At 34.6% G+C, this 25,274-nt stretch overlaps 1 protein-coding gene across 3 annotated transcripts in view; it reads left to right on the top strand.

Annotated features, from left to right (window-relative positions):
- Window positions 1–25,274, top strand: part of KCNH8 (potassium voltage-gated channel subfamily H member 8) — a 380,763-nt gene that overhangs the window by 243,136 nt on the left and 112,353 nt on the right. For 2 of the 3 annotated variants that reach the window (XM_005545676.4, XM_074033725.1), the window contains 2 exons: window positions 1,295–1,452; window positions 6,041–6,248. In XM_005545676.4, coding sequence (XP_005545733.2) covers window positions 1,295–1,452; window positions 6,041–6,248 — 366 coding nt within the window. The remainder of the gene's footprint in view (window positions 1–1,294; window positions 1,453–6,040; window positions 6,249–25,274) is intronic. The other variant, XM_074033726.1, reaches the window with a different exon arrangement.

Here is a 25,274-nt window from a genome sequence, read left to right as displayed (position 1 = left end):
TATCTCACAGTTGCTATATGTCAGAAGTCCAGGGATGGCTTAGTTGGATCCTCCAATCAGGAATTCAAAAGGCCGACATCAAAGTGTCAGCTGAGTTGTGTTCCTTTCTGGTGCTCAGGGTCTTCTTTCAAGCTTATAGGGCTGTTGGAAGCTCATAGCGATGTCATTTGATCAGCACTCAGGAGACCTCATATATTGTAAAACACTCAGTAATATATAACTAAATAATGATGCAGGGAAAGATTGAAAGCAATTACATCTTTCATTAAAATAGAATTTAACCTAGAAATTCACACAAGAAACTACCAGTACTTTGTTAATAGGAGTGCCTTCAGGGCAGGGCTGAATTCCGTATCAACACAGAGATTAGTAAAACTTTTATACATGGAAATAATATTATATAAAATAAGGAATACAGACTTAAGATTATATTTAGTGGGTGTTTTTGTTTTTGTTTTTGAAACAGGGTCTCAATCTGTTGACCAGGCTCGAGTGCCATGGTGCAATCATGGCTCACTGAAGCCTCAATTTCCTGGGCTCAAGTGATTCTCCCACCTCAGTCTCTGGAGTAACTGGGACTACAGACATGTAGTATGCTCAGCTAATTTTTTTGAATTTTAGTAGAGATGAGGTCTCGTTTTGTTGCCCAGGCTCATCTCGAACTTCTGAGCTCAGGCAATTCTCTTGCCTCATCCTCCCAAAGTGCTGGGATTACAGGCATGAGCCACCATGCCCGGCCTGTATCTGTATTAAAACTTGACTCTACCACTCTTGGCAATATTATTCTGGATTAATTACTTTTTCTTCCTGAGACTTGATTTCTGACTCTTAAATCAGAGTAACACTGTTTACTTCAGGAGATGTACTGGGAATAAGTGAAATACCCTATGCCAAGCTATTAGAACAGTATCGGGTACATAGTGAACACTTAGTAAGTGATGACTATTGTTGCCATTGCTGTCATTATTTATTTTAATAATCTTAACATGTGGCTTAATGTCTGGAACATATTATGTGCTCAGAAAATATTACTTCTTTCAACCTTCTTCAGTATCTGTTGAGTTGAACTGGATCTGTAGAGGAGAATATTTTGGATATTATCAATCTGAACTAGGCTAAGTGGTTGCCATTTGCCTAATTTTATTTAATTTTCTACAATTTTCTTCCTCCCTTCCTTCCTGCTTGCTTGCCTGCCTGTCTCCCTTCCTTTCTTCTTTCTTTCCTTGTCTTTCCTACCTTCTTTCTTCTTCTCTGTCTCTTCCTTTTATTTCTCCATCTTTTTTTTCCCAAGCAGATATTATTTTAAATTTCCGAACAACTTATGTCAGCAAGTCTGGCCAAGTTATCTTTGAAGCAAGATCAATTTGCATCCACTATGTCACAACCTGGTTCATCATTGATTTAATCGCTGCCCTGCCTTTTGATCTCCTGTATGCTTTCAACGTCACAGTGGTGAGTAAAGAGCTCCCCGCCACGTGGCCTTTAAGGTTGATTTATTTTTCCCATGTTTAGGTTTTAAATGGTTGTGGCGATTTATGCTTCCAGGGTTTTGTACCTTCTTCAATAAAGATGCCCTGATGTCCGGTGATATGCAGGCCAGATTCTTCAGTTGATAAAGTTATTTCTTTTTGACATTCATATTACCTGTTCTTGCTTTTATAAATACCCAGAGCCCAGAAACACAGAAATGCTGAATTTATCATAAATATTGACCCACTAAACAAATTCTTTTTTTTGAATTCCATAAGGATTTAATTGGAATTGCTTTATATTTACAGATTTATCTGAGGATTAATGGATTTCTTCCCATATTACATTTACTTATTCAAGAATATAGAAAATACTATACAGACTTGAAGGAAATCATCTGCAGGAATTTAAGCATCACTTTATATTACCTAGGCAGATACTTGTCTCAAGAATTTGCTGGAGAGTTTGAAGATTTTTTTTTCTGCTTTTATGACCCTTAACTCTCTATTTCTTTAGTATTTTGTTACTCATTGGCAAAACCGACTGAAGACTGATCAAGATAGAGAGGACTGTTGATTTTAAATGAAGGAATTCAACCACTTCTTAGAAGTCCTTATAAAACTGTTGGATGTAGCAAAAACCTAAATGATATGACTAATGTAAAACTTGAGAGTTCTCTTGAATTTGCATGAATCTTGGTACCTTCTTTTTCTTGCTCTAAATCCCTTACCCTCATGTAGCCTCACAGGACAGAAAGCATATCACTTGTAGTAGAAGCCATTTTTATAATATGATGGTTGGTATTCTTAAAAGTATTAAATGCTCCCTTATAAAGAAACTTTTAGGGAGGCCATTTGTGAAGCAGTAATGCAATTTTCTGCTGGAGTAACCAATTATGGCATGTAAAAATTTATTAAACATTAGTTCAAATTAAGCAGATATTCTATTCAATTGACAGTGCTTCATAGAAATCATATTCTCTTTCAAAAATTTAAAGGCATAGTTTTAAATATTACACACAATAATCACAGTTTCAAATACATTTATTATTAACTTCAGAATGAATGTAGAATTGTGATCCCGACTTGTTAGTGCAGACTTGTGCATTTGTTAATTGCCTGTACAATAGTTTCTTTTTATTCTTTTTCTTTTTAAGTTGGGAAGTTGATAGTGCCAACATCTTTAAAACGTTTGTGACTCAACTGAAAGGAAAGCTCCCAGGAAAAATCTAGTATATATCAATCACTGCTACACTGAATTGTTATCCAGGCTTTCTACAGTGCTTTTTAAGATTGAATTTAACTAGATAAGTGTACCATCATGAAACAGTAATGGCTTAAAACCATGTTTTTGCAAGACTGCAGAATAAGCATGTAATTCACAAAAGGTTAAAAAAATTTCCAAATTCCCCCAAATTGTTTTAAATTGTTCATTAATTATTTAATACAATTCCATTTTAAATTAATTTGCTGCTTTGCTACTAAAAATGAATACATTTTTTATGTCCCATTTTTATTTGAGTACTGAGCAAATAAGGTATTTTAAATATGCATATATAATATATATTATAGGTATACATAACATACACTTTCATATCATTAGCATTCTCATTCCCCAAAATTAATATGGATGAAGAAATGTCTTAAAAGTCTAATTCGCATGTTTGACGAATTTTAAATATTTATATACTTTCACTACACTTCTGCTCTCTTTTCATCAATCTTATGTAATCTAACACAAATGCTACATAAATAATACAAGGTATAGAGCAACATCTATGTCAAAAAAAAAAAAGAAACAGGGGAAGGAAGAAATCTGTTTTCACTGATACTTGTTCTGCTTTTCACAGGAGTGAGCATATGAGCATTGAAAAAGCTGGCACCTAAATTCATTATCCCTCTTAAACAAGTTAGTCAGGACAAAATATTCTGTAATATTTGAACAGAAAAGCTTGTTCAAGGTATTATGTTTTCTTCTCAGGCAAATGTAAGTTATGAGGAATAACTTACGGGTTATGCTCTTTTACAACAAAGACTTAAAAAAAGAAACAAATAAATAACAAAATGTGTTTGTCTCCCAAATCTGAAATGTGTCCAGTTAATGCATCTCCATAGGTGACATTCAGAACTGCATAAGCTTTGGCTTTGGCTCTGCTCACAATTGCTCATGGCAGTTCTTTTAAGTAGAGATCACATGCTTTTTGAAAACTAGTATGTATATCACTGTAAAAGGCACTTATAAGAGATAAAATTATGAATAAGACATAGGAAGGTTGATAGAGTAGAAAGGGCAGAAGTATGAATCCAAGTTCTATCACTTACCATCTGAGTAACTTACTTGGGGAAGTTAACACTAAAATGTCCGTAAAATGGGCATAATATAATTCCTACAGAGTTTTTGACCAGACTAAAAATGCCACATATCTATACAATGCTTTTCTAAATGTCTAAAACCTAGGAAGACCTCACAACATGTTAGTTCGCCTCCTCTCTCTTTCTCCCTTCGGGTGATAGCTAGGAGGTGGTCATATCCATTTGGTAAAAGGGGAAACTCACATTTGATAGGGGGGTTCAATGAATGCCCCTGTCTATGAGTAGCTTACAGTTCTCATCAGTGACAAATTTGAAACAGCATCCAAAGAGTCAAAAGAATCCTCTCCCTTTTCAGATACATATTGCCATCTAAGTCAAATATGCTTCTTTCTCCTATCATTCTTCAAGAGGCAATATTAAAACTTTAGCAAGAAGCTATTGACTCTGATGGGAGCAAGCATAATTTTTTTAATGCCAGTTTTTATTGACTTAAGAATGAACATAGAACTATCTGGGTCGTCTGGACACCAAGGTTCATGTTCCTTATATTTGCAAATGGCTATTGTCCTCATGTACAAGCAACTCCACATTCTTTGCTCAAATATCCCCTGTCTGGTCAGAGAAAATGGGGAGACTGTATCAAAATTATGTGTGCAGATGTCTGCCTCCATTTGGGACTTCCGTTCCAGTTTCATTTCACTTCCAAATTGTCACCTAACCATCAAATTCATCTACCTGTAAAATAAACTCCATCCCCAGTAATATATTTAAATAACAGAATAGAGATTACAAATCTTGGCCTCCGACCATCTGGCTAACCACCAGCTTGAGAAATGATAGATGAGAACTTAGCTATAAAGGAGAAGAAAGTAAAACTTGACACAGGAGAATGACAAAAAGAAATAAAAGAGCAAAGCTAGCTGTTAAGTTCTTCAAGTGCCCTTAAGAGTTTACTGTATTTGAGTATAGAATAATTCACAAGATTACAACTGAATATAATTTTGTTGAGTATCAATTTCTATGCTGAGCTTGGCATGTTTGCATCTTAACTTGATAATTTATTCATTCACTCATTTAATAAATATTTATTAAGCATTTTCTATGTGTCAGGCACTGTGCTAGGTTTGTTTTTCTTAGAGATAAGAGAATATGGCTAGCAGAGGACAGAATTAGAAGTCAACTGACTTTAGATAAATACAAAAGCAAACTCCAATGCTGACCTTGTGTCTGATTAAGTTTTGTAAAGGAAAGAGTGCAGTTAGTTAAAGCCATAAAAAGTCACTCCTTTTCTACGTATGCTTTCCCCAAAGAAATTAGGTGACATCAAGAAATCTGTCAAACTGCATTTCCATATGATTTAATGTTTTATTTGTTGTTTCCATTTTAGAATGTTCTTTGAAGGTATGAAAAGAATGTGTGTTATGTACACCCCTTATTAATGGTGATATTGACCATTCTGGTCCACACCAATGATGCACATTTTTCAATTGGACCCTGAAGTCAATAAAATAACCCCTCAGATACAATTCTACTGCTACAGTGGATGCAAAGGCACTAGGAGACTCTTCAGAAATTCTTGTCCCTTTCATTTTAATTCCCTAAGCATGTTTAAGAGAGCACTGAGAGAGAGAGAGAGAGAGAGAGAGAGAGAGAGAGAGAGAGCGCTTCAGGCAAATGTTTTCTCTCTCCGTTGATAATGTTGGAGGTATAGTACATGAGGCAGAAGATGCTACTGGTATTTGTGAGCAGAACTTACTCAAGTTTTATGGGTCTACCTATTTTAAAAAATAAACTCTAAGGTATTTTTATTATCACTTTCTATGCATTTACTTCAATTTGTCTGAATTATTATTATAAAGCAATTTCCTTACACAGAGAAGGGAATGCGGGGTTGAAAAGAAATATGTATAGGGAATTCGAGATATGTACAATTCTGATACCATAATGTGTTTCAGTTGTGTATCAGAATGTAAACTACAGTATGAAATCAGACAGGAAGTGAAAAAACGATAACCCCTAATTAAGAAAGGTATTTATTCAAAGAAAATAAATTATCCTTCCTATCCTGTCCTTTATTCCAACCTCTTTAATTCTATCACTTTCTGATATAATATATCAAGAACAAAGACAATTCATAAAAATAATAATATTAAAATAATTCTACTTCATTTCCAGAATTTTTAGAATGGCTCCAAGTTAATGTTGTGGTATGACTTTAACACATGCACCAAGTTGTGCTGCTCTGTCTCCTACCACAGGTGTCTCTTGTGCATCTTCTAAAGACGGTGCGACTCTTGCGTCTTTTGCGTCTGCTGCAGAAGTTAGACCGCTATTCCCAACACAGTACTATCGTCCTGACTCTGCTCATGTCCATGTTTGCACTCCTTGCACACTGGATGGCGTGTATCTGGTATGTCATTGGAAAAATGGAGAGGGAAGACAACAGCCTTCTGAAGTGGGAAGTTGGTAAGGGCTTACATTTGTCACATTTTCCATTTTTAAATTTAAAAAAAGAGTATCAAGAACTTGGAGGAAGTGAAAGACAAGTCTATAAATATATTTCTTCTTACTGTCAATTTGTCTAATTAATTTCTGTTTTTGAATCCATGATATAAGCAATTTAATTCAATAAGGTTTTCTGGAACAACCTTACATTTTTTTTGAAAATTAATGGGTTAAACTAATAAATTTTGTATATAATCAAAATAACCAGTTTGGCTGTAGAAGTGTTTAGATAAATAATGTTCAATCTTGTCTTGAAATGTTCCTATGCAGGGCTAGTAATAGTAAATCACTGGGAAACTGGCCTATGGCCTATCTTTACAATATCTTAACTAATAAGAAAATGATCACTTATATTTGAGGTGGTATATTAATAGAAAAGATATTCTACCATCCTTCCCTTTAAAAAGAGAGAGTGAGAGTGAAAGTAAACATAATAACACACTCTCCACATTTAGCACACTTTGAGAATTTGTGATGGTAGAAAGGACTGGATATTTACAAGCATAATTTATAGTTGTGAGTCCCCATAATACATGGGGATTTAAGGGAGATTTTTCGAGTGTTACATAATCTGCATAAATGAATTTGAAACATTATGCACATGAACACATTTTTAAACTTATGTCAACCACAGTAAATTTATAGAAAATGAAAATTCTCAAAATTATAACTCTCTATCCCAAAATATCTGCATTTTTCTCACAGTCATACCCTTTAGAGAATTGTCACAGTACCTTATGTAGAATTTTTTTTTATTAATCTGACATTTAATCAAAAGAATCTGCTTCTTAGTTGGCTAGAAAATCCTTCACTTATCTTCTCCACCAAAAATCGATCTTGAACTTTTGGAAGAAGTTCAGACCTTTGCATAAGAGACTCCCAAGAGAGAAAAATGCCCAAACTTTTCATACCAGCACTAAATGGCTGGACATATTTGGAACATCCCTGTGTTGGCCCTCATAAATGGCAGTCTCTCAGCAAAGGACATATACAGAGCCTTCAAAGGCAGCACTGGAGGAAGAGGTGGAGACCTTAGGAAAGCAGGTGGAAGGGAATAATCTCCTGTCCAGGTTATTAAAAATACCTCTTCACATCCCAATTTTATTTCTGAGCTACACAAAACAACTGATGTGTTCTTATAATTTTTATCTTAGAGTGATTTTCTTATCTTCTTTATCAAAGCACTTTTAAATGTCTAGTTGTGGGTCCTCAATTCTAGGAAACAAAGAAAATGGGGAAATAAAACTGCCGAGTGAAAGCAAAAATATCTTCGGTAAAAATAAGATCCAATAAGAAAGAGAAGGAGAAAGAGAGAGAGAGAAGAGTTGGTTAAAAGGAGGATCAGGGTCTGAATTGTATGTGGATTAAAACATTTTCCATCTTTCAATATTGTTTTCTTCTCTATAACTTTGTCTTGAAGGCTTCCTCATCACATCATATGTCATCATCCTAATGGTGTTCAGTAAATTACAGCATTAGATCTCTGCCCTTTGTTTTGAATTCATATTAAAATTCTGACTTGTGGTCAGCACCTGATTCCTTTTTAGACCTGACCTAATTTTCCTCAGGCCCCAGACCTATACACTCATATTAATTTGTAAGTCTCGTCTAGTCTGAGAGTCTGCAGATGGGAAAATTTAGCTTATTCACACTCTCACATTTAGTTATATGAAGAAAGGCTTTTGTTTCATTTCCAACATGCCAGGCTTGCTGCAGACTTACAATCTAGCTGTTGTTTTTCCTCCCACAACATATAGAGGTATTTGTTTATCAATTAAAAAAAAAAAAACCTGAATTGCTTCTGTATTTACCCCATTACTTGTATTCTTGGTCCTTGTATTATGGTTCAATGTAATGAGTAGGAGGTTGTAAGCCAGAACACAATCTCACAGACAGAGCGTTGTCATGAAGTAGTGGCAAGAAGAGCATTGGACTGGGGGCAACAGACCTCTCCTGTCATCATGGTTCCATTGCTAATCAGCTGTCAGATTTGCAATATTTTTTTTTCACCTGTCTGGGCCTCAGTTTCCTCATCTACAATGTGAAAAAGCTCACCATATAATTTGAAAGTTTATTTCTGGTTTCATGAGTAATGATTATCACGGATAAACAAACCCCAAAATGTGTGCTTCATATATATGTGTGTGTGTGTATATATATACATATATATATATGTTTTCTTATTATGGGTCAGTGTCCACATAAACCACCAGAGGATATATTAGAAAGTACATCCTATGATCATGGCATGTCAAATAATTGATAATCTTACTCATTTATGGTAAAAATGACTGAAAATGTATCTTTAGAGAACGAGATTTCCTGTCCAAACACCTATTGGGATATGACTAGCACGATAGTATGCTAATTAAGTGTGTAAATATTGGGTTTATAGACTTGTCTACAAAGACTTTCCCTTCTGCTAGAATTATTTGCATCATTTAAATGTTCATTTAAAACATTCCCCGGTTGAGATTTAAACACAAATTAAATAATTATGACCTGCCCTATCTAACTGTATAATGAAGTAGCTGAGAGTCTAGGCTACTTCAGTTTTTACCGTGTAATTTTTGCACTAATAGTAAATTTTACGTTTTTGGGTCCAATTATCATTAATCCAAAAATTTATCATACCAATAACATTTGATGAGAGAACATGTTGTTCCTTATGTTTGTGTTTAACATTAGATGTATAAAAATAGATTCATTTTCCCAAAGGATAAAATTTCTTTCTAATTACTGTTAATTTCCATAAAATGAAATTTTTAAGTGCCCATTACATACTTGGTTCTGTGTTAGACACTGAGGATACCAAAACAAATAATAGAGCTTAAAATCTAGTGGGAAAAGTAGACAAAGATTTAATGGGTATATTACAGTGTGATATATTTTATAAAAGGAATATGTATAGAAGGGTGGCACTAAATCTAACTAGAATGTCATCAAAGGCTTTTCAGAGATTACCTGAGTTTTAAAGGGTGAATAGGTCTTGTCTGTATAGATGTTGAGGAAAGGGCATTTGTGGCAGCAGGGTTATTAATATATTAAGCAATTCACTCTCATAGAAGGTGAATGGAGGTATGGTAGAAAGGGAATGAGGCTAAAGAGGTAGATAGGTAGAGACCAGATCTTTAAAGACTATGCTAAGCTTTAGAGTGTGGACTTCATCATAAGATACAGTGAGAGATAAAGCTCTCTTTTGAACAGAGATCCTTTGAACATAGAGCACCACCAAAGAGTGGGAGATGTTTCACTCTGCTTCATTTTCAATGACTGTAAACAGACAATAATAATAGTGCCAACCTCAGTGGGGTTACCAGTATTAAATTAAGCAAGATGTATAAAGCATTTAGATTGGTACCTAGTAACTGCTCAGTAAGTAACAGCTAGTATAGTTCTCATTATCATTGTATTATGACAATTACTTCTAATGAAAGAAGGTACCATGAACTATGACTAGTGAATACTTATCATTTTATGTATGAAAGTTATTAGGAAATAGCTTTAAAAGTATTGCCTTCATGGTTTAGTTTGGTGCTGGACAAAAAATTATATGCTTTTGCATATCTTTAAAGTAATTTATCTGAACCTCCTTTCAATTGGAAAGTCAGCCTCTGAAAAATTTTTACATAGGCTCACAATTGCACATACATAGGAGATTTTTTTCTTTCAGGTTCATTTAGGAGGCAAGTCCTATATCAACCTTATAAGCTTGTTAGGAAATATCAATTTTTTATGGAATTTAGATATAGTGCTTCAAGGGTAAGATTAAACACTGTATTAAAGACACGTGTCACAACTGAATCAGAGAGTGCTTTTTACAGTTTAATTTTTGGGAGGCTGCAAAAAAATGTTTCAGAAGGATCTTTTTGCAGGGAGTGGAGGATGCTTTATTTGTTTACTATAAGAGGATATCAATAAATACCCAGCTAAAAATGTACAAGTAGACCTTGCATGTTTTCTTATATATCAATTAATATATGTATATATTATTTCAGCTCCTATCACTTTTAAAGTTCAATCAACGATATTGAATTAGTCTCTGAAGAACTCCGTTAGCATCCTAATATGAGTTCTGATTTGCAGCTCAAAAGGTTCAGGTCTGAATCCTGCTTCAGGAATGTGAGTTTGAATCAGGCATGTGATTTTGACCAAAATGACCTCAATGTGTGGTTTTTCATTAAACAATCTCAGATTTGTCATCTGTGACTGTGGCAATACTGACTCATGAGTACTTACTTCACATAGTATCTGGTACATAGTGTGTGCTTGTAGTTGGTAACTGCCACCATTATCACTTATATCAATGAGCAATGTAGAACTGAAATAGCAATACTCTTAAAGTCTAGTAAAGAGGTGATATTTTTGTATCAGTCATGATTCTTGATTGCAAGTAAAAACAAAAAAGGAATTCATTCGCAGGACATGTAGACTCAGAATTAGAAGGATACAAAACAAGACGAGGAAGAGAACATGAGCTAAGGAAGCCCCACACTGCCAATGCAAGAAGTTCCATTGTGACATTTCACAAGGATGGCCTGAACATGTTTCTGTCTGTAGATCCTGTGCAGGAATCCTAACCTCCTCTGCATGTCTGATTCACAGTGCCTGAGGGAAGAATTCAATTGGCCAAGCTTAAATCACATGCTCAGACACAGACTGCCAGGACAGGGAGACTCTTTCCATCTTACCCTTCCATGATGGAAAGTGGAGGCCTGTGTCTCCCCATTACTATATACAAGGAAGAACCCACCCATACCCCTGCCAGATAGGATGTTAGCCAGCAAAAAAAAAAATTAAAAAGCATCATAATGTCAGACAGAATTAGCTGAAATATGGGGAAGTGGTATTTTTGATGCATCTTGCTCACTGTAACAAATCTGTGTTCCTTATGTGAGTCTAACAGTGGAATCCTAATTACCAATCTGTGTTTCCTCATGTATAATAGATTGTGTCTTGGTCAGTAGCTCCCGTTTTATAGCTAAAATGTTACCTTATATTCTTTTTCAAAATTACCTCTAAGACAATGACAATCTGAACTTTAAAATAAATAATCTACTTCAAAGTTCAAAGAGTATTTTGTAATAGAGAGGAAACTCTTTTATCTCTTACCCTTGGGCTGGAGCAGGCGCATCCATTGCAGATGCCTGTAAGTGTATCTGTATCATGCAGGGAAGGGCGGGAAGGCCAAGAATCTAGAATGGGAAAAAAAGGATTAAGTCAGACATCATTTTCAAATTTTCATTGACAATTTTAATCCAAAATCTCCTGATCCTCGTTGGATAAAACCTCATAAAAGCAGATTGATTTGAAGTGCTCTCTAGTTATTAACTACTTAGCATTTACAAGCCTTATGTAAGAAAAAAATAAATGACCAGGCTTATGATGTTGTGAGCTGATTACTTCAATAACTGCATCGGTTTTCCTAAAGAAGGTTGAATTTACTAACCCTACTTTTTCAGGGTTTACATAAAGAATTATAAAAACTTTTACAGATAACCCTTACTTGTAAATTCTCATTCTTAAGAATGCATGAGATAAAGAAAAGAGGAAAAAATCTAAAATGAAGTTTTCCAGCCATTAAAGTGGACACTAGTGAAGGACTCCTGGATTTATTTTTTTAAAACAAAAACCAGTCAGTACCTTAAGCCTTAATGTGCGCTGTAATGAACTGAGGATCTCCTTTAATATAAATTCTAATTCAGGAAGTCAAGACCCTTCTTTTTTAAACAAACTCCAAAGTGATGCTGGTGTCACTGGTCCCGCACATCACACCGTGGGTGGCAAGGTTTTAAAAATGTCTTGAAACTTTTGAGGAAGTTAATACTCCCAGCTGTAAACAGCGCTAACCAGTAACAATTCAGTCCTTTCTATCCTTTTCCACCGTCCTATATTTTTTCAATCCCCAACACATCTGCAAATTTATGTGGACATAGTTTATTTCTAATGGACAGAGGAGGTCTATCTAAAAGCAATTAACCTCAATACTGAAATAGTACAACACAGTACTTAAAATGTCATCACAATGTATATTACTGTTAGTTCCAGAAAACTCAAATCAAATACCATCCTTTTAAAAGTTTTGTCAATGCTCTGTTCTATTTTCATAAGGGCTTCTAGAAAACAGAAAATATTTCCATGTTTTAGAAGTAAGATTTTACTCTTATGTTATAAGGAGCAAATGGTATATTTTAAAAACTCAAATGTTTTATATTTTAAGTATAGCAATAAGCTTTGCTTATTATAAAAATTGTGGAAATAAAGTATATATAGCAATGTCCAGTTATGAAGTTGCATTATCTCTGCAGTCTGATCTTGTATTTAAAGATTATTAGGGCATTTAGATAGTAAATACAAAAGTTTGCATTTAATTGCATAATATTCGCAGTCCTTTGAAAGAGAATTTCTGGGTTTCAGGTAGCAGGGAGTTAATATGATTTCAAGTTGCTACGGTTGCTTAAGAGGAGAAAATACTTATACCTAGAAAGAAATGAAGCTACAATATACTCAGAATCTTTACACTGGTGTTTCCAAATGTGTTCACACTTCCTACCAAACACTCCAAGCAACAAAGATTCTGTTATCATGTAAGTTTCAGAGATGTAGCACACTGCATCCCTATTCTAAAAGACTAACAAGGTATATTAGCAGCATATATACGCTCAGAGAAATTCTGAAGAAATTGATTAAACTTTATTTAAAAGAAATGTTGCATAAATTTATTTTATATCATAATCTTTTTCTTTTTTGTACATATTATCAATACTCTATTAACATCTTATCCTATGAATTTGAAGTTTTAAAAACACACCTTAGGAAAAGTTACTAAAACCAATATCATAATAGGAAGAATAATCATGGTTTTAATCTTTTAAAAATATAGGATATCACATGTATCATCCCACGGTAAATCTACAAAAATAGAGAGCGAGATTATTCTCGCTACAAAATGGAGATTAAAATGCCTACCTAGAAAATCACTGGTGAGCTTAAATAAGAATGTATATGAAAGGTCGGGCGTGATGGCTTACGCCTGTAATCCCAGCACTTTGGGAGGCTGAGGCGGGCGGATCACGAGGTCAGGAGATCGAGACCATCCTGGCTAACACAGTGAAACCCCGTCTCTACTAAAAATACAAAAAAATTAGCCGGGCGAGGTGGCGGGCGCCTGTAGTCCCAGCTACTCGGGAGGCTGAGGCAGGAGAATGGCGTGAACCCGGGAGGCGGAGCTCGCAGTGAGCCGAGATAGCCCACTGCACTCCAGCCTGGGGGACAGAGCGAGACTCCGTCTCAAAAAAAAAAAAAGGAATGTATATGAAAGCAGTTTGCAAATCTAAAAGTGCTATAGAATTATGATGTGTTATTTTTGGGTCATAGTTAACAGTATACACACAGATATACATACATGTGTATATGTATATGTATATGTATGCATATATAGAAAGACAGGAATGTGTATACACTGTACCACAAATTCCTGTCTTCATGTTCTCCACGATACTGATCCTAGCTTGTAGGTAGAGAGTACATGCACAATACATGTATTTGAGTGAATGGATGCAGAAATAAGTGGGTGAACAACAAATAGGGATTCCGTACTTTATTATTAGGTCACCCTTTAGCTTAAAAGAGAAAGACATTCTGAAATCAGTCTTCCTTCAGTGTTTGGAAGTGATGCTTGTTTCATACTTCCTTATATTATCTCATTATTTATACTGTACTATTATAGACCACATTCTCATTAGTCATTTGGTTAAAACTGATTTGCCTAAAATATAGGCAATAAAGTTATGGGAAACCAAAAGTCAGGATTCTATTTCTATTGAATAGTCTATTATTTTGGATATTTTGGCTCCCCAAATACTGAAGTCCCTTAGTATTCAGATTACACTTGAAGAGAAACTGTTTTGGTTTTCTCTCAAAAGATCTTATAATACCGGACTATTATTAATATAAGTTTTATTAAGCATTTATAAGTATCACAAATTAATCCATTTGGAGTTTGGTTTTCTGATTTATAAGACATTATCCAAGTGTACCTTGCCTCTACATTTCCTTGCTCTTTTTTGAAAATTTTTGACCTGTTTTACAATAATTAACTTGCAATCTATACTCTACATATTCCTCACATCTACTGACAATCTCGTACAAACAATTGCTCATTTTCTTCTGTTTCCCCCCCTAGGAAATACATATGTAAGGAGTATATATATATAAAATCTTTCTGTTTATGGTATTACTAAAGAGCAGTCTTTAACTATTATCCCCATCAAAGAAGAAAATATTGTAAACTCTAAATCATTGGTCTATTTATAATTTTATTGTGAAAAATAATTACTAGATTAATGAGCACTGACTGCAGCTATAAGAATTACATACTGACTAAGTCTAAGTCACTGATTCGAAATGTGAAGTGTGAAATTTCAGTGTGCTTGTAGAAAAGCACGGGTTTTGAACCACTCACACTAATATATTTTTAACCAAAACAAACAGACAAATTAGCTTTGATGATGAAAATAAAAATCAGAACCACAGTGTCATCGTATGCCAAAGGATAAAAAAGTGTTAAGCAGCTAATACTTTGTGACTGAGGTTAATTGTCGTTCTGTAGCAATGATGCTAATCACTATGTAATTTTTTATTATCTGGACTTTGTTAAAGTACCTAGTATATATTTTATTGAAACCTGTGTAGTATGTTTTATATTATGCCCCATATAACATTTTAATATGTAGGTTTTAGAGGCCCTATTCCTCATCAGATGTCCTGAAATTTGTGTGAGGTTGCAGTGCATCAGTCAATTGTAAATGTATTTTGAATTTCTTACTGTGTGATAGTGTCATAAAGGAAATGATAAGCAATGATTTCAGTTTTACAGAACTTTAATTTCACCAGGTTACAAGAGAAAACTAATCATTTCAACTGCTCTTCACTCCCTACCCTGTTGCTTTTTCTGTATTTCCTGTCTCAGTAAATGGCTCAAGCATGCTTCCATCTTCTAGCTGGAGATAAATTTAGATTGGCACTGCTTACAGCTCTTGTTGGATCCAGAATCCCTCCAAAGAGCTGTTGCTTTCTAGTCTCATCTTTCTAGTCTCATTTTGGTATCTTAGCTTTCAAGGAATACTCTTGGCTCTTAAACATCTTAGGCTGTACCTTGGACCTAGATTTTAGAAGACTGAGTCTTTTTTGAGTATTTTCTCCAAGGAGTCTTTGTTATAAGGTGATAGTTTGCTGACCATTCATTGGCTTCTCTGCTTCTCTGAAAGGATCCTATGACGTCAATCACTGTTTCTCTATCCTACTGGATTTTCCTGAGTTGTGTAGTTGTTAAGATTATGGACAAGTAATATGCTTCTGGCTCTGGGAGTATCATGGGCTTCTATATATAAATGAGTTCAGTGTTGAAGACATGTCTCACACGAGAACTACTAATCTTAGAGTGGCCTAAAAGGTAATAGGAACATTCAAAGAATAAAATGAAAAGAGATTTATTTTTGGTAATGGGAGCAATGTGATCTACTGACTTGAGGTTTGGATCTAAACTAACTAACTAACTAATTAATTTTCTAAACACCTACTCAGTTTCCTAGTATCATTTATCAAATAATCCATTTATTTCCACTAATTATAGTGTTTTAATCAGGCTTAATTATGCATACTTATGGCTCTTACTAGGCTTCATTTTTCTTCTGTTGACAGTCTAATTTTACAAAAATATTACATAGTTTTGATTATTGTACTTTAAAATTTGGGGTATAGCAGGTAGAATAAAGGACATTTTGGCTCATTTACTTATTTAGATAAATATCAGGAAAAAAAAATCCCTGCCCCAAAAAATCTAACTGGCATTTTAATTGGAGTTAATTTTAGAAATTAAATTAGGGAAAGTAATACTTTGAGAACATTGAGATTGAGACTGTTTTTGTCCAATTCATGGTATTTAATCTCCATTTATTTAAAATATTATTCTGTATAATTAAGTGAAATTGTGTAATTCTCTTTACACAGGTTGCACATATTTCTTAAGTATATTTTTAAGTATTATGCGTTTTTGTGCTTCTGTGAATGGGATCTATTTTTCATTGATTTTTGTTTCAGTCATTACTGTACAAGAAAATCTAGTAACTTTGAAATATTTTATAGAAATCTCAAATAATATGTATCTAATAATGTTTGGCAAGTTTTATATTTTCTGAGTTTTTTAGAAAGACAATCATATAATATATATACATACGAATAAATTTCTCCCTGACTTCTAATATCCGTAGTCTTTTTAGCTACTAGCTTGAGAAAATGACGTATTTTATTAAATATGTACTGTAACTTCACTAAGAGATTTTGCTGAAAAGATGTTTTATAAATCACTAACAGGCATTATCATCGATGCTTGATATACATTGATACTTGATAAAGTTCTGTGATATACCACAGTGATATACCACAGAACTTTATATTGTGGTTCTCAAAAATGTATTTCATAAAAGAACATGACATAATAGAACAATTCTTAGCCCGGAGGTTGGGAATCCTTTATTCTAATCAAGCCCTGACATTAATTAGCTGTTTGACCTAGGACATTTTATCAAACAGTATTTGTCTCGATTATTTCTCTTAAAATGAGATATTTGACTGATTCTTACTGAGTTTCAATCCTTCTTGAAACCCTTTTGGAAAATGAATGGAAGCTGTAGATATCCAATGATAAATTAATATATCCTATATAAATGATATTTGCATTAAAGTATAGTTTTATGTTTCATTAGATTATTTCATAGGATCCTAGTAAACAAAACACACAAAACCATCTGAGAGCTAGTTGATCTCTAAAGTTTTTAACTTAAGTAGTATTTGGCTACATTACCTTTAAGAAATGTGTCTTGCATATGAATTTTAGGTCTGTCGAACAACTAATGCCTTAGTCTACTGACATATCTTTAGTCGTAAATGAAAACTACGTAACAGTTGCCATAACTCACTAGTAAAACATGTTAGCCTTTATATTCTTTCAGGTTTTATACCATTAAAGTATAATTGTATTCTGCATAGTAATATGCTTTTATGAAATCCCTCTCATTTAATCCATTTCTTCCTAAAGTTCTTAACCTTTGGAGACTTTTAGATACAGACATGAACTTTCAATTTTGCTATTCAAACAAGCTTAATAAACAGTTTCACTTTATATGCAACTTTTCAGAAATGTAGTAATTTCTTAAATTGAGAGAAACCAACCACTCTTCAGGTTGGATATAGAAATAACATGTTTTAAAATGCTCAAAATTTCATTTCTGGTTTAATTTCTCAAGGATAGTAAGAAGCAAAGGAGATTCCTAGTATTTTAAGACTTCTGTCATTTGGACAATGTTCTAATTAGCCCAGATGTTGTGAGATCCTTCACAACATAGTCTTCAACTGCTGTATTTTTTTCAACCCCCATACTCAATAACCTTATTGGCTCCAGGTGAGTTACTCTTTTATTTAAACCAACTGTAACCCATAGAGTCACAGGATGTTAGTGTAAGAAGGGACTTTAGAGATAATATATTCTAAATCCCTAATTTTACTTGATTATTTCTCTTCAATGAGGCCTCATAATGTAGTGGGGAGAACATGAATTGAGTGTTATAAAATTAAGGATCTATCGTGGCCCTACACCTCAGATTTCTTCTCTGTAAAATGAGCTAGTCAGATCAAATGAGCTCCAAGATCTTGAGAACATCAACTTATCTTATTTGCATGAGAAGAAGAGTGGAACAAAAGCTCTTTTAGTGGAATTACTCTACTCCAAAAAATTTCTGAAGATAGAAATACATTTTTCTACTTCCAAAAATCCATGAAATAAATGGCTTTTATGACTTCTGACCCTTGTTCCAAAGAAGGAGTAAGTTTGACCTGATATATGTCTTTTTAAAAATTACTTTGTAGTCTAAATGCTTCTATTCTCAAGTCCAAACAAAGTATTTTTTAATTTGAAGCATTGAAAATTAACGATAATATTTACAAGTAATAGAAAATAAGCTGTGATATTAATGGAAATATAATCTAAGTGTAGTTTTTTTCTTAAGTTCATATCTTCCTTATCTTTCTACGCCTGTTCCTGCTAAATTTACAAATGTTGTTTTCAGATAAGAGTTTATCTGCTAGAGGTATTTGGAGCCCCCAATTACCTGGTTCAGCAACCTGAGCTGCCCACCCTACCTAGACATAGATTGTGGTGCAGAGGGAATCCCTCTGCTCCACACCTAGGCAGATCTCCAGTAACTTGGAACGTCTGTTCACTTGGATCAGCAGCCTGAGTTGTCCCACCCCTCCTGTGCAGAGATCTTGAGGTGACCCTTTCTGCTCCATGGTCAGGTAGATCTCCATGCATTTGGAGTGCCCACTTGTCTGATTCAACAGCCCAACCTGCTCCACCATTCCTAGACATAGATAGTGGTGCAGTGAAACCCTCTCTGCTTCATGTCCAGGCAGATCCTGAGACATTCAGAGCACCTATTTCCCTGGTTCAGCAGTCTGAGTCACACTACCCCTCCATGTAGAGATCTTGGTGCAGGGGTACTGTCTCTGTCCCATGCTAGACAGATCTCCAGGCATCTAGAGCACCCACTCTCCTAGATTGAGCTTCAGCTGCGCCCATTACCATACAGAGATCTTGAAGCCAAGGTTTCTCAGCTCCACGTGTAGGCACACATGGAATTTATACAAAATAATAATAATAACATTATAGGGAAAGAAAGAAAAAGAAAAAATCCTACCTGCATGAACATAATTATAAGAATTAGAAGTGCCAGCATCTCCATATGAGAAGGAACCAAAACAAGAATGCTGGCACCATGAAAAATCTGAATGTAGTGACACCACTAAAGGACTGCACTAGCTCTCCAGCAGTGGTCACTATCCAAAATAGAAACTCAGAAATAACAGATAAATAATTCAAAACATGGATTGCAAAGAAGTTCACTGAGAGATCCAAGACAAGGTGGAAAATCAACACAAAAAAATTTCTAAAGCAATCCAGTAAATGAAGAAAGAGATAAATGCCCTAAAAAGAAAATCAATCAGAACTTCAGGAATTGAAAAACTCACTTAAGGAACCTCAAAATACAATTGAAGATCTTATCAATAGACTGGATCAAGTAGAAGAAAGAAACTCAGAGCCAGAAAGCCAGTCTTTTCAACTAACCCAGTCTGACAAAAATGAAGAAAAAAAGAATTTTAAAAAATGATGAAAATCTTTGAGAAATATGAGCTCATGTAAACTGATCAAGCCTACAAATTACTGGCATTCCTTGGAGAGAAGGAGGAAAAGCAAATAATCTGGAAAATACATTTGAGGGACTCATTCAAGAAAATGTCCCTAATCTTGCTAGAGAGATGGAAATTCAGATATAAGAAATTCAGAGAACACCTGTGAAACACTATACAAAACAAATATCACCAAGACATATAGCCACTAGACTATCCAAGGTCAGCATTATAGAAAAAACTTAAAGGCAGCTAGAGGAAAAGGGAAAATAACATACAAAGGGAACCCCATCAAGCTAACAACAGACTTGTCAGAAAAAGGCTTACAAACCAAGAGAGATTGGGGATCTATTTTTAACAGTTAAAGAAAAGAAATTCCAATCAATAATTTTATATCCTGCCAAGCTGAACTCATAAATGAAGGAGAAATAAAATCTTTTACAGACAAGCAAGCACCAAGGGAATTTGTTACCACTACACCTGCCTTACAAGAGATTCTTAAGGAGTTCTACACATGGAAACAAAAGAATAATAACTACTGCTACAAAAATACACTTAAGTATACAGCTCACAGACCCCATAAAACCAAAATACAATAGAAACTACACAGCAAACAGCTAACAACTTCAAGATCAAAACCTCACACATCAATACTAACTTTGAAGGTAAATGGTCTAAATGATCCACTTAAAAGTCACAGAGTAGTAAGTTAGATAAGAAAACAAGACCCATTCATCTGCTCTCTTTTAGGGATCTGTTTCACACATACTGACACCCAGAGGCTTACAGGGTTGGAGAAAGATATACCATGCAAACAGAAAACAAAAAACAGAGAGTCGGAGTTCCTATTCTCATATCAGATGAAACAGACTTTAAAGCAACAACAGTGAAAAATGACAAGAAGCACATTACATAATGATAAATTGTTCAAGTCAACAAGAAGACTTAACTATCATAAATATGTACACACCAAACATGGGAGCACCCAAATTCATAAAACAAGAACTTCTAGAACTACAAAAAGACTTAGACAGCCACACAATAATAGTGGGGGTATTCAAGACCCCACCAATAGCATTAGACAGATCATCACGGCAGAAAACCAACCAAGAAATTCTGGACTTACACTCAGCACTTGACCAACTGGACCTAATAAACATCTGTAGAATACACCACCCCTCAACTACAGAATATATGCTCTTCCCATCTGGACATCTGGACATAGAACATACTCCAAGAAATCACGTGCTCAATAAATTAAAAAATAAATAAATCTCAATAATATTTTTAAAAAACTAAAAATCATGCAAACTGTAGTCTCAGACCACAGTGGAATATAATAGAAATCAATACAAGGAGGCCTCTCAAAAACCACACCATTATAGGGAAATTAAACAACTTGCTCCTGAATGACTTTTGGGTAAACAAAGAAGGCAGAAATTTAAAAATTATTTTAAATAAATGGAAACAGAGACACAACATATCAAGATCTCTGGGATCTAGCCAAAGCAGTGTTAAGAGGAAAGTTTATAGCACTAAACGCCTACCTCAAAAAGTTAAAAAGATCTCATTTTAACAATCTAACCTAACATCTAGAAGAACTAGAAAAACAAGAACAAAATAACCTTAAAGCTAACAGGAGTAAAGAAATAACTAAAATCAGAATGGAAGTGAATAAAATTAAAACCTAATAATCCATTTAAAAAATCAACCAAACCAAAAATTAGTTTCTTAAAAGATAAACAAGGTCAATAGACCACAAGATTATCAAAGAAAAAAAAGAGAAAGTCCAAATAAGTACAATCAGAAACAGCAAAGGTGACAATGCTACTGACCCCATAGAAATACAAAAGATTATCAGAGAGTGTTATGGACACCTCTATGGACACAAACTAAAAATCTAGAGGAAATGAATAAATTCTTGGAAAGACAAAATTTCCCAAGATTGAATCAGGAAGAAAATGAAACACTGAACAGACCAATATAGAGGTTCCAAAATTGAATCAGTAATAAAAAGCCTACCAAGCAAAAAAAAAAAAAGCCCTGGACCAGTTGAATTTACCACTGAATAATACCAGAAGTGCAGAGAAAGCCAGGTACCAATTCCACTAGAACTAATTTCAAAAACTTGAGGTGAAGGGATTCTCCCTCACTCTTTCTATGAATCTAGCAGACCCTAACACCAAAACCTGGTAAGAATATAGTGAAAAAATCAAACTACAGACCAATATAGCTGATGAACATAGAAACAACAATTCTCAACAAAATATAGCAAACCAAACTCAACAGCACATCAAAAAGTCAATTCCGATGATCAACTAGACTTCATTCCTGGGATGTAAGGTTTGTTCCACATGTACAAAACAATAAATGTGGTTTACTGCATAGACAGAATTAAAAGCAGAAACCATGAGATCATCTCAATAGATACAGAAAAAGATTTTTATAAAGTCAAACATCCCTTTGTTACAAAACCTCTGAAGAAACTAGGCATCAAAAGAACACGTCTTGAAATAAGAGCCATCTATGACAAACCCACAGCCAATATCATGCTGAACAGGCATAAACCGAAAACTTTCCCCTTGAGAATTAGAACAAGACAAGGATACCCATTGTCCCACCTTCTATTCAACATGGCATTGGAAGTCCTAGAGAGCAATCAGTCGAGAAAAGAAATAAAAATCATCCAAACAGGAAAAGAAGAAGTCAAACTCTCTTTTGGGGAGATATGATTCTACACCTTGAAAACCCTAAAGACTCTGCCAAAAGACTCCTGAAACTGATAAACAACTTCAGCAAAGTTTCAGGATGGAAAATCAATGTACAGAAATCAGTAGTGTGCATTCACACCAGTAATATTCAACCTGAAAGCCAAATCAAGAACACAATCCCATTAACCATAGCCACAAAAAGTAATAAATAAATAAATACGAATACATCAAACCAAGGAGATGAAAGATATCTGCAAGGAGAAATACAAAACACTACTAAATGAAACCATAGATGACACACACAAATAGAAAGACATCAATGCTCAAGGATTGGAAGAATCAATATCATTAAAATGTTCGTACTGCCCAAAGCAATCTACAGACTCAGCACTATTTCTATTAAACTACCAACGTATTCTTTTAGAATTAGAAAAAAAAAATAGAATTAGAAGAAAAAATCGTAAAATTTACGTGGAACCAAAAAAGAGCACAGACAGCCAAAACAATCTTAAGCAAAAAGAACAAAGCCAAAGGCATCACATTACCTGACTTCAAACTATAATATAAGGTTACCATAGCCAAAACATCATGATACTGATTTAAAAACAGACACATAAACCAACGGGAAAGAATAGAGAACCCAGAAATAAAACCATACACCTACAACCATCTAATCTTTGATGAAGTCAACAGAAATAAGCAATGGGTGAAAAGACTCCCTATTCAGTAAAATGGTGCTGGGATGCTTAGATAGCCATATGCGGAAGAATGAAACTGGACCTACTACTTTTCACCATATACAAAAGCTCAAGGTGGATTAAAGAGTTAAATGTAAGACCTCAAGCTATAATAATTCTAGAAGAAAACCTAGAACACACTATTCCAGACATGGGCCTTGGGAAAGAATTTGTGACTAAATAGTCAAAAGCAATCACAACAAAAGCAAAAATTGACAAGTGGGACCCCATAAAGAGCTTCTGCACAGCAAAAGAAACTACCAACAGAATAAAAAGACAACCTACCGAATGGGAGAAAATATTAGCAAACTATGCATCCAACAAAGTCTAATGTCCGAGATATGTAAGAAAGTTAAACAATTCAACAAGCAAAAAACAATTACCTTCACTTAAAAAAAATGAGCAAAAGACATGAAAAGGCACTTCTGAAGATAAGACATACACATGGCCAACAAACATTTCTTTAAAATGCTCAATATCACTAATCATAAGAGAAATGCAAGTTAAAACCATGAGATGTCATCTCACACCAGTCAGAATGGCTGTTATTATAATGTAAAAAAAAAATAAGTGCTGGTGAGGCTGTGGAGAAAAAGGAACACTTACACACCGTTGGTGGCAATATAAACTAGCTTAGCCACTGTGGTAAGCAGTTTGGAAATTTCTCAAAGAATTTAAAACAGAACTACCATTTGACCCAGCAATCTCAGTACTGGATATATATCCAAAAGAAAACAAATCATTTCTATTAAAAATACATATGCACTCACATGTTCGTTGCAGCACTCTTCGAATACAATAGTAAAGATACAGATTCAATACGGGTGCCCATCAGCAGTGGATTGGATAAAGAAAATGTAGTAAATAAGCACCATGGAATACCACATGGGCAAAAAGAAAAAAAAGGAATGAAATTGTGCCCCTTGCAGCAACATGGATGGAGCTGGAGGCCATTATTCTAATTAAATTAATGCAGGGACAGAAAACCAAATATTACATGTTCTCACTCACAAGTAGGAACGAGACATCAGGTGCTCATGGACATAAATATGGGAACAATAGCAACTGGGGACTACTAGAGAAGGGAAGGAAGGAGGGAGGAGGACAAGAGTTGAAAAACTAACTGTTGGGTACCATGCTCACTACGTGGGTCATGGGATTATTCATACCTCAAACCTCAGCATCATGGGTAACATTTTTTACCCATGAAACAAACCTGCACATATACCTCCTGAATCTAAAATAAAAGTTGAAAAAGAAAACAAAGAAGAGATTAGAACAAAGAGATTAGAACAGAGACAACATACACGGCTAGAAGACCCTGTGAAGACACAATGAGAAAATAGCCATTGACAAGCCAAGGAGAGAGGCTTTAGAGGAAAGCAATCCTGCTGACATTTTGATCTTGGACTTCCAGCCTCTAGCACTTGGAGGAAATAAATTTGTTTTTTGAGCCAGTTACTCTGTAATATTTTTTACAGAAGCCCTAGACAACTAATAAAGTGCCCTCCTCTGTTTTAAAAACAAAAGAGTTCATCTGAAAAACAACTCTTGTTGCAGCCTCTCACATTTTCCCTTTAAAATTAATATGAAGGCCAGGATGAAGACATAATATGACATCTTAGTCATCAGTAAAAGTTAAGTGTCAACCACTGATATGTTGTAAGCAAGTAGAGGAATTTTCACTAAAAGCCAAGCAAATAGGATTAGATTTAAAAAATATAAACAACAGATATCTTGAGTTTTTTGTGATACCTATTCTTTTTTTTTTTTAATTATACTTTAAGTTCTAGGGTACATGTGCACAACATGCAGATTTGTTACATATGTATACATGTGCGATGTTGGTGTGCTGCACCCAGTAACTCGTCATTTACATTAGGTGTATCTCCTAATGCTATCCCTCCCCCCTCCCCCAACCCCACGACAGGCCCCAGTATGTGATGTTCCCCTTCCTGTGTCCAAGTGTTCTCATTGTTCAATTCCCACCTATGAGTGAGAACATGCAGTGTTTGATTTTCTGTCCTTGCGATAGTTTGCTCAGAATGAGCAAACTTCCAGCTTCATCTACGTCCCTACAAAGGACATGAACTCATCCTTTTTTATGGCTGCATAGTATTCCATGGTGTATATGTGCCACTTTTTCTTAATCCAGTCTATCATTGATGGACATTTGGGTTGGTTCCAAGTCTTTGCTATTGTTTATTGTGCCACAATAAACATACGTGTGCATGCATCTTTATAGCAGCATGATTTATAATCCTTTGGGTATATACCCATATATTATTGGTATA

This window comes from Macaca fascicularis, chromosome 2 (genome assembly GCF_037993035.2).
Source record: "Macaca fascicularis isolate 582-1 chromosome 2, T2T-MFA8v1.1".
Lineage (NCBI taxonomy): Eukaryota > Metazoa > Chordata > Mammalia > Primates > Cercopithecidae > Macaca > Macaca fascicularis.
This window is presented reverse-complemented; position numbering and strand designations above follow the sequence as displayed.